Source organism: Pelodiscus sinensis, chromosome 6, assembly GCF_052426305.1.
Source record: "Pelodiscus sinensis isolate ZL-2025 chromosome 6, ASM5242630v1, whole genome shotgun sequence".
NCBI lineage: Eukaryota > Metazoa > Chordata > Testudines > Trionychidae > Pelodiscus > Pelodiscus sinensis.
In genome coordinates this window covers 47,663,997-47,675,226 of record NC_143057.1, presented here as the reverse complement: position 1 = coordinate 47,675,226, position 11,230 = coordinate 47,663,997, and the positions used below count along the sequence as shown (strand labels likewise).

General features: G+C 38.6%; 1 protein-coding gene across 4 annotated transcripts in view; it reads right to left on the bottom strand.

Annotated features, from left to right (window-relative positions):
- Nucleotides 1-5,458: 5,458 nt before the first annotated feature.
- The window catches only part of SPIN1 (spindlin 1), a 113,278-nt gene continuing 107,506 nt past the window's right edge, over nucleotides 5,459-11,230 (bottom strand). For all 4 annotated transcript variants that reach the window (XM_075931859.2, XM_075931861.2, XM_006131895.4 and 1 more), the window contains one exon: nucleotides 5,459-9,250. In XM_075931859.2, the coding sequence (XP_075787974.1) occupies nucleotides 9,051-9,250 (200 nt within the window). In that variant the 3' untranslated portion in view covers nucleotides 5,459-9,050. The remainder of the gene's footprint in view (nucleotides 9,251-11,230) is intronic.

The window sequence follows — 11,230 nt, the reverse complement described above, 5'->3', positions numbered from 1 at the left end:
CTGCCTGGACTCCAAGGTGGCCCGGAAGAGGCAGCAGCAGTGTCCCCAGACTAGGACCCTACGTGGCAGAGGCAGTCCCACAGGGGGAAGGAAGAGAGGGAGGGGCTTCATGTCATCGGAAGCCGGCCCAGCTGCCCTACGTGCCCTGCTTGGGGTGGGGGGTTGAGGAAGAGGCTGCTGTGCCACGTCGGTGTCCCCATCAAGTAGTGAAATGTCTGGGGGGCTTTCTGGGACATACTTGATGGGGAACCAGGACAGAGTATTCACATTCGGGAGAGTCCTGGAAAAATCAGGACATATGGTCAGTGTAGTTACCAGAAATTTCAGCGATGGCCCACCCTTTACAGGATTTAAACCTAACTCCTTTGCATTATGATGCACTCACTCACATAAGACAGCAGAGTGATAAAGGGTGATAAATACTGAAACTACTTAATTGCATTATTGAACACTACCCATAGCCAGTTTCTATTGTTTAGCCTGAACAAAACAACTTAGAATACTCCCTTGAACCATCTGTTTACCCATAAACAAATCCAGTGTTCCCCTTGAACCATTGTTGTGTCCCTACAAAAACTCAAGTAAAGGTTCTGATAGCTGGATCTAAAGCCTGCCTCAGTTCCACAGGGACTTGATCTTCTCACTGATCCTGCTGGGGACTTTGCTCTGCCTGTCTCCAATACTCCGGAGCCACAGCTACCACCATCTAAGAATCTGGATCAGTTCAAATTTCAGGAAATGGTGATTTCTCTCTCTTCTCTCCTTCAAGGCAGGTTCAGAAGGCTACACCTGATCAGTTATGGTTTGCTAACGCTAATGTTTGTAATATTTAATATTGTAATAATTGTGTTTTATTTGTATGGACACTACTTAGAAATATAACTGTTAATCTGGGTGCTTTTCTGTCTTTTCCTCTCCCTGCCCCCCCCCCCCCCGCTCCCCCAGCGGTGGTGTTTTGGCTTCCTTATTTACGAGTAAAGATCTCTGTATTGCCCAAAAATCCTGTGGGGTTTGCTCCTCAAGTAGGTTACTAGCAGAACAGTTGTGGTGCGAAAGCAGGGACAGGGAGGTGCTGAACCTGGGGTGGCAGCTTAAAGTGCTTTTTAACCCAGCTCACCTTAGTCCAAGGGCACATGAGGGTCACAGCTTCACATTGCTGTGCAACCCAGCCTACTGAGGACAGGGGCATATAAGGGGTCATCTTGTGAGTGCTGATTAAGTGGTCCTCTCAGATGTGTTAGTGGGTGTTCATTTGATTCTGGGGTGGGAAGAATAGGGTTCCTACAGAAGAGCGCCATTGAGAGGGAATTGGCAAAAGGGAGAAGTAAAGCGCCATATGAGAGCATAAGTAACACAAGGAACACACGGATAAAAAAAAATTATCCTCGTAAGAGTTAATCCTAATAAATGAGCATATATCCCAGAGTCATAGGTAAATCTGGTAACCTGATGCAATGGGCCTGGCCTGGGTGGAGCAACCCCTGCTGGCAGAGGTAGGGAGTGGGTGCCCAGTCCACCCCTCTTTAAATGGGTAACTTGGTAAACGTAACCTTTAACTGGTTAACTGATTAAGCAGGATTTTACATCCCTAGTACAGAAGTTATTTCCTCACCTATCCAATCTACAATTCAATGGCATTTAAAAGCTTACCTACTTTACAGTAAAAAGCAGCAGGCGGACCCCAGAGCTAGGGTTCCTCATGCACCCACACCATGCGGCCTTCCCCTTCGGGAAGGGAGGCTGGGGAAGTGCAGTGCCTCAACGACCCTGCAACCTGGACCAACTGTTACAATCCTGCTGTGGCCTCATCATGCAGTTTGTTACCACAGCAACATCCTTATTAAGTGACTCCTGGGCATGGTTAATTACCATGGTAATAAGGCAGTTTCTTGAAGCACACTTAGCTATACCAAGACTTTTGTTCCTCACGCAGCACAACATAGTTTACGCTTTGCCGCATTGCGTTTTGCTAGTGGAGAGTTGTGACATTTGAATCAAATAACAATTTGTCCTGGAATTTGTTTATGTATCAACGCAATGAACATATACAAAATGTATTTTGTAGCTTTGGGGATTCTGTTAGAGTATGCCTTGCTTGAGTTGCCGAGCTGCCCAGAGAGTGCAGTAATATTTAGCTCTTTAGCCTTTTCCCTGTGCTTAACCCAAGATCAATTCTCAAAAGATAAGTGATTATTCTCATTTTAAAGACAAGGAAATGAAAGGGACTCACCCCGGTGATAGGAAATTGGGATCAGAAATGGGAATAGCATCACCTTCCTTGTCTAGTGCCCTGTCTACAGGGCCATGCCAACTCCCAAACAAGAGGAGCCTCAGCAGAAAATTTCTTCAGCTTTCTCTGGATATCATAGGTTAATTATAATAACTTTATAATTATGTCCTGTATGTAACAACTAGGTTTTTAAAAAAAGTTCTCCTTAATTTCTAATTGATCAAACTTGTGAAAAGAGACTTAATGTAAACTGATTCACATTTTCAGAGGATTAAAAAATACCCACTGAAGAATCAAATAATCAGAACACAGTGAAATCCACTCAAACTCCACTCTTAAGATATGCCCACATTACAAAAAAAAAAAAAAAATTTGTATCACCACAAGCAGACAACTTCATTAGAGAGCAGGAATAGAATGGGCACAAAGAATTAGCCTCATGTCCCATAAGATAGTTCCACAATCCAGTTCCAGGTGAGTACAACTTCATCTATGGTTAGTGAATCTAACAGCATTACACCAAATGCCCACTCAGCCTCAACTTTTTTGGTAAGTTAACAAACCTAATGAAAGTTACAGTCATTTCTGGCATCTGATATAACACAACAGGACAGTCTCACAAGCAAGTGAGAGATAAAAGGGATACTCTAAAAACAAAAAGGCTTGTCTACAAAAAGTTGTGCTTGTTTACACTTAAAATATGCTATAGAATTACTGTAAAAAGCTGTGTGTTATTCCTATTTCATTTGAGTGATCTATTTTGGTTTAGATCAAGTCAATGTGAAGCAGGTTTAAGAAATCCCAACACATTCACATAGACATTTTCATTTGTTAGACTAGAGTGATTTTAATAAAACCCGTTGAAGTTTGGGGTAGAGAATGCCTACCTACATAATGATCAGTGATAAGTTGAGGGAAGCTGGTCAGTGAGGTTTTACAGAGGTCAGGTCTCAGATATAGCGAACGAGCTGATGGGCAGGATACAGAGTATGCCAAATTCTATGCATGTATCTGTGAGATTGTCTTGTTGAGCAAGATTTAAAATCTTTAAATCAGAGCAATTGATTGAAATAAAATTAAAAAAAATACAGTAAACTTTCACATGTGAAAAAAATTAACTATATTAGAATGGAATGGGAAATATATTATCTAGATGCCAGCTTATTTTGGCACTAGTTAGTGCCTTAACTGCAGTATTTGAATGGTTTTTATACTCCAAATTTGGAAGAGAAATTAATGAGAATTCAGAGAGAGCAACAACACTAACAACATGGGAATAGAATCTAAAGCAAGCTTACATATGGAAGACAACTCTTTACAAATATAAAAAGGGATGTTAAAATGGCTAGGGATCATTCATTCTTAGTCATCCAAATCAAATTGTTATGGGTATCAGCAAGAAACACAAACAGAATTGGAAGTTTGTCATACCCAGAGAGATTGCAGAATCACCATCACTGGGAAGAAGACTGAATTAGACACATCTGTTAAGATATGGTTTAAGAATTCAAATCTAGCCTTTGAGGATACAAGAGGGGATTTCCCCTCCCCCCTCTCAAATCCAAATGATTGATCATTCCTCCTCAAAATAGAGCAATGTCACACAGGGAACAGCACAAAACTTAGCAAGAACCAGCTACTCCAATTTACTCCTGGCAAATATTCTCCCTCCATCAAGAAACAATGGTATTTTTGCTGTACTAATCAGTGGCAAATGTTAACAACAATGCTATTTCAATGGCTATTGGGCTTCAAAATAAACATCTCAGAGCTAAACAGGAATAAATTATTCCTTTCAGAGAAATTGTTTAGGAACGTTTGCAGACAAATGAAGACAACATTGCATCATTTTAAAGCCAGTTCATACTTGGAAGGCTATCCTTCCATCCATAAGAGGTCTAAGACGACCTTTAGCTATAGTTCAGCTTTAGTTTCTGTAGTCAGAGAATACATTGAGCCCCACACAATACAAATGACTATTTAGGACTCTGGTATCTTATATTTAACGTTTACACACATTAAACAACTTATTGCTAGCTTCTTGTATGTTGCCCTCAGATGGATTAACGCATCTGCCTTCCTGAGTATCATTCTCTTCTTTCATTGCCAAGTCTTCGTTAACGAGTTATGTATGGATGGTTGAAGTGACCAAGCACCATGAGAAGAGTTAACACTTCTGGGGAGATTGGGAGAGGGGGGTACACACCACACGCAGAGCTCTGGCAGCTATCCACTATGGGAACAATTAAGCTGTTGGATAAATGTGGTGAAAAAGATACAGAGCATCAAAGACACTGTATTTTAGTCCTCTGACTGGCTGCCTGATTGTAAATATAATCTAGGGGTTTGAATTGCTTGCAATGGAACAGATATGAGTCAATTAAAGTAACTTTCACTCAGACTTGTTTCACATACAGCATAATTCAGTCAAGAGAGCACAGGAATGAGAATCAGGAGGTTCTGGGTTCAATTCCCAGTGCTGCAGCTAGTTTGCTGTTCAACCTAGGGCTAGCCTCTTAATTAGGATTCTCTCAGGTTGATGTGAAAAGTTTTTTGAAAATCAAGCCACATATTTGGATGCCCAAAGTGCTGAGTACCCAATAGCTATCATTGACTTCAACAGGGCTTCCTGTATGCTCACAACGTTTGAAAAACAGATTACTTAGTTTATATATCTAATGACTGGCTTAGGAGCTTACCTTTAGGCACCCCCTTAAAAAAAAAAAGCACTGTCTTCACTTATACAGTGGGAATAATACTTACCCATCCATCTCTGTAAAAGCTCTGAGGCAAAACATATTTTGCCTATAACTGAAGCAGTTTCAGATCTCCAATTTTCAGTCGAGTGAAATAAAAATCCAAGTTTTATTTTGTTATTTAATTATGAATGTTGATTCAAAGTAGGTATGGAAGCAAGCATCTACAAACTGACAAAGTGTCTCACGCTCATAATTTCTGAGCCACCACTTTTAGGAGTGCCAACTATAATGTACACTGAAAATACATTAATTTACAGGCTCTTTCACACACATGCAGAATTCCCTTACACAATTTGTTGTTGCTTTTTGATAAAGAAAATGTAAACACTATGCTTCACCTCAATCATTTTATCCACTTTAAATGGCATCTTATCAACATTCATACCTACTTGGCAAAAGAGAGAACAAAGATTTGTTTTAACAAGCAAAGAGGTTTCAAATGGCAAATTATTATACCAGCATAAATGGCTCAATGTTAAAATAATTATCCTTTTTAATTATAAAACAGAAGAAACTGCTTCTTCACAATTTTAGAACACATCAATACATTTTGCTCGTGAGAACAAAATTTACAGTCATAAGTTGCACATAAAGGGTTTATTTTAAATGTTTTAAGGATAGAGTTACATCATAATTATAAAAATTACTTACAGAATTAAGTAACAGATTTAAAGTGTTTATACTTCTAAATGCAGAGAACAGGGAACTGTCTACATTGTTCAAAATAAAATAAAAATAATGAAACCAAGCTCTAAAGATGAAGTCATTACCCAATTTTAAAATGTGAACACGAAGACCTTTGAACTATACACATACCAAGAACCATCCAAATTGCACTAATGATGTAAAATACAAAAAGCACAGCATTTTAAAGGAACCAGAAACTGTTTTAGCTATAATTCTTCTTCCCTGAATTGATTGTAATTGCTGCTGTACTCAGAGAAACCTTCAGTTTTAAAATGAATCAATTTTAAAAGGCTTTTATGTATTGCAATTTATGAAGTTTAAAGGGGATTTTCCCTTTCTGTAGTCTACCTCTGACTTAATTTAGGGTTTGGCACTCAAAAGAAAGGAAAAAAAAAGGTGTGTAGTGTTTTTAGATTTATCAGTGATTTTATTTACTAGTGAACAGAATACATGGTCCCTTCAAATGCTGTGACAGATACAACCGGAAAATTACCTTCCGTTGGCACTATGCTCGCCTCACCGGTGCATTTAGTCCTACTAACAACCATTAAAACAGCACAATAAGCAAATTCACAAAAACTGAACACAAAATAAAACAAACAAAAACAAAAAACCTAAACATTTTAACATGCAACTTTAGTTTGTTACATTGAACGTTCTACCTTCTAAGCATGCAAAAAAGGATGGTCTGCATTTAAGATTTTTTTTCCTTTTTAAAATTTTACATGGCAGCCTGACATCATACACACACACACACGCACACAATATACAACAATACTACAGCAGGTAAATGAGAAAGGCCAATAACTTTTATACACAGATCCTGGCTTGTGCTGTCACAAGCCCCATGATAATTTTGGAAAGTAATGTTGAACCCCTAGAACAAGGAACCAACATTTAGTTACCAGGGTAACGCAAGCACTGCATGCAGATCTGAAACATGAGCCTAAAACAAAGCCCAAAGCAGAAGGGCAGGGAGTGGAATTAGTCTCAAGCCTCAAAAAAGGTGGTTTAAGCTAACCAAAAAACCAGAAACAAAAACGAAAAATAACAAACCAAACAGACAATAGGGGACACTTAAAAAGTCATAAAAGTTTACAGATTATACTCCACTAATTGGCAGATTATGTGGTATATTAAATTGGCTTGCAGAAAACCCACAAATGCAAGCCTTTAATGCTAAAAATGTTTCAGTAGACCTAAACCTCAAATATTTCAAAACAAACTTTGTTTTCCTCAGATGTATAGCCCAAAATTCACTGTACTACGTTATGCACGTATCCTGTGTATAGTCAATACACTCACTCATTCTTGTGCCACAAATATCAACTTGGGCTCATGGAGCCAGGCTCAGCTTTGAGATTTACATGCAGGACTCTTAAGAGTCAATAGAAAACACATAACAGATCTGCAGGATGAAAACACTGTGTTGCAAATCTGCTCACTTTGTTCAAAAACACAAGGAACATTTATGATTCAGGTACTTAGTACTTAAGGACTGCATTGAGAAGCTATTCACTGAAAGACAATAGCCTGCCTTTGGTTGCCCATGATGAAATACTGGACATAATGCAATAGTAGCAATGGACAAAGAATTAAGGTACTGTATTTATATGATGAGTATTTGTTACCATTCAACAGCATAATGAGGCACAAGCCTTAAGGCTAAAATATGAAATCAGGCAAAAATGGATAGAAAAGGGCTTAAATCACTGAACCTCCAATATCAGTAACACCCATACTAGAGGTTATCTGGCCCTCAGATCAGATTAACAGCACCTCTTTTTCTAGCCTTCTAACAGCGTAAGGTTGGGTATCTGGGTATTCTTTCTCTGAACAGTGAACAATGGCGTCACATTCTAGCCTTCTGTGAAGCACTGCTTTCAAACTTGCAAAGCTCTGCCTTAATGTGACGTGAAAACTTCGCTACTGAATTGACCGTTTTTGCAATTCTGAGGACTTTTAAAAACTGCCACATTTTAGAAATTCTTGGTTTACAACTATCTTGCAAGATTAAAACTGTGAAAGGATTCTGCTGCTGTGGGCTGCTATTTACATCCACAATCTAATGCAGATGATCGAACCACTGAGGCTGCCTAGCTTTCATTAGTTAGTACACCACTGGCATGCAGAATTCTAGTGTTCATTGAATGAAATTCACATAACAGCATACCTCAAAGCAAGTACAACGTACACCACAAAAGGCGACAACAGGTTTAAGCTGTAGATGATTTGTCCGGACACTCGTAGAAAAGCCAGAAAGAAGAGCCAAGAAAGATGCTTTCTTTAGGGGAGGGGTGGAGGAGGGAAAGGAATGCAGCAGACTGAGCAGAAGGCAACAAATGCTTCTCCTTCTCCAAGTAAGTCTTTAATGTAAGAAGACTGTTCTTTCATGAGGTTTTTGTCTTTACATGTAACAGATAAACTACTATTAGGCTTTTAAGTCCACACAAGCATCCAGGTCGCTAGTTTTGATACCAAATGAGAGACTACTGATTGCCAATGTGTAGTCTAAAGATCTTTCTGAAGTAACATATATTATGACTGTTGTGGCACCAAGCACTTGGGTTTGTTAAGAAGTGTGTATAACAAAAATGCAACATTTAGAATTGAAGGCAGTCTTGTGTGTAGATTTACTGGTTCCTACAACTTGTAAATGTGGGCCACTAATCTGCATTTTCTAATCAATAGTTTATTGATTAAACCTTTTATAGTTTAAAGCCTTTTCACTGAAAGGTGCAAGTCAAACACTCGATGTTGTACTGTCTTGTGTCTACTAAGAGGCACAAATATCCCCATGTACTGCTATTTCTTAACAAGTTACTTTGAAATAAGGTGTAGAAACACAGTAGATTGATTTTACTTGGGTTAGGCACTCCTTAACACTGCACAAACCAACAATTTAATTTATTTTGTAATCTCAGCCCCAACCCTGAAAACAAGGACTGCCAGTAGCCAAGAAATTAAATTTAATGTTACATAAGAAGGCAATATTGAAATATCAAACTACACTTGCATGTGGCAGTTGAACAGGTGAGTGTGAGGTTGAAGAAAGTTAGTCTATGAAAAAAAATTTAGATTAATGATTACAATACTAGATTAACTTTACACAGCTTGAATTTGCAGCTGTTTACTTTAACTCCCTCTCCCCAAAAATATAGAGACTTCCTTCAAGAAAAGGAGTTCTCTTACACAAAATGTGTCATGTTCACACACATTGTTTGTATTATTCAGAACAAAACAGTTTTGCTGGCAGAGATTGTGGGTTCGCAGGGACATTTAAGCTTTCATTAAACTGGAAAGCATCAAGTCTTTGTGTCTACAAATTTTACATTTAATAGTTCCACAAGTTTGGCAAAAGTTCACAATGATGTCTAGGATGTTTTCACCAAATCGTAGACATAAATATGGAAATCGTCATCAAACTTGATGAAATAGACAGAAGGTTTGGCTTCAACTTGGTGAATGACCATGCCAGTCCTTTTAGAGCCATCTTCTTTGGCATATTCCACTTGTTTGCCTACCAGGCTGTCCACAACTTCACCTGGTTCCCGTTCTGCTGGAGGAGAATCATCTGAAACACAAAAATATGATGTTTACTTTGGAGTTTAAAGATTTTCAATCCACATAACTGCAAAGATGACGTCAGAATATCTAAATATATCAGAAATGAATGGTGAGAATTACAGTTTTTGAGAAGAACATTTTAAAAGTTGTAATAAATTCAGTCAAACTGAGTTTACATCTTTCACAGTTTACAACTGCAGGGGAAAATGTAGTTAGGTAACACTGTAACCGGTATTTTAAGAAACTGAAATCCTATACTAGCCTTATGGCATCTATTTGCTCCTATGTAGTCATATACACCTAAAGCAAAGTAACAAATGAAAAAGTTTTACATGTGTGGTCTTTGTCTATAATACACTGCAGGTTATGTATGCACACTGTGCGTAGAGCCAGAGATTTTAAAAGTAATGTCTGTGCACACACCCTGGCTCACCTCTCCAGTTGCTTCTCTACCACAAATCAGATAAGATCAAAAGCAGAGGGGAAGGACAGTGGGCAGTGGAATACAAATAGCAATCACACATCTAGAAGAACCACCATTAACAGTTATGTCACTTCCTCTTCCAATCTGAGTGAAGGTCCCTGTTGTAGTCCACTGTAGGTGATGACAAATATCACCTAAACAGGAAGAGAATATGACTATGTGAATGGTAGATCTGCGCAGACTACTGCTGTCCTACAGAAGGCATTAGCAGAACAATCCTGCACCACGGCATAAATGTCTTGCAAATGTGTGAATGGAACGCCAAGCATCTGCTTTACAAATGTCCAGGAGGGTACGCACTGAAGAGATGCTACTGTTGTTGCTTGTTCGCTGGTGGAATGATCTCTTAGCTGAAAGGTAAGGTGTTTGAGACCTGAGAGAAGAATGTCTTTTTGTCCATTCTCTGGATTGAGATGGCCTGCTGCCTTCCAACTTTTGTTCTTACAGAGACGTACAGTCACAAGGACTTTCTGATTGGCTTTGTTCTATGCAGGTAGCAAGCTAAGACTCATTGAACATACAGGGAATGGAATCTCTGTACTTGTACAGAAGCATGTGGTTTGAGGAAGAACACAGGTAAGTGAATGGATTGCTTAAGACTGAACTCCAAAACTACTTAGGGATGAATTTGGGATGTTGTGTTCCCCTGGATTTGAGGGGTATGTATATGACAAAATGTAATCAAGTTAGTAGTTGCAACAATCTTACACTCATTCAGCCTCCCTAAAATCACCACAGTTAAGGGTTAATTTGAAGACAGGCTTTCAAAAGGAAAGTCATATCTAGCTAGCAGTTTCTGCTAATCAGAATGGAAGGAGATAAACAATTAATACTAAAAACCTTAGTGATTAAAACTTTAAGTCTAAATGAATTCTATATTACAAGGTTATCAAAAGTTTAAAAAAATAATAATTTAGTAGGGGTCATTATAACCTATGTGTTGCGTAAAAGTTAAATATAAAAAAATTGTTGTTAAAATATACTCTAAAACAGTCCTCTAAGACAACCTTCACTTTTCCTGACACCTTTCTCCCTGGAAGGTGAGCAACTGGCAACTGCAAACCTGCTGTTAATTACTCAATGCCATTCCAAATGGTAGGTAATTATCTGGAATGGTGTAAACCTATTGCTTATGTTTGTGTGTAGTTTTAAAGAAAGCATGGTTTCTTGCATTAATCTTATCAGATCGATAGGCTGTGCTCCTATTCATTTATTCCTTATACCATGTAAACTGAAATAGTTGACCCTGTTGGAGATTCTGAAAATAGCATGTGACAGCAGATGTAGCTACATCTAATCCTTACGGAATATGGTGTATGCAGGGTCGGCAATCTTTGCTTCAAATATGCCACTCTTCTCGCTGTTGTGAAGGCTACAAGAAAGGACATTCATGGAAAAGAAGGACATGGGGCAAGAAGCTAAAAACCTCAAAGGGACCCGGATATCTCGTTAAAAGTGAGAATAAGTTTCAGGTTCCACTGCAGTGCAAGCTTCTGAGTAGGT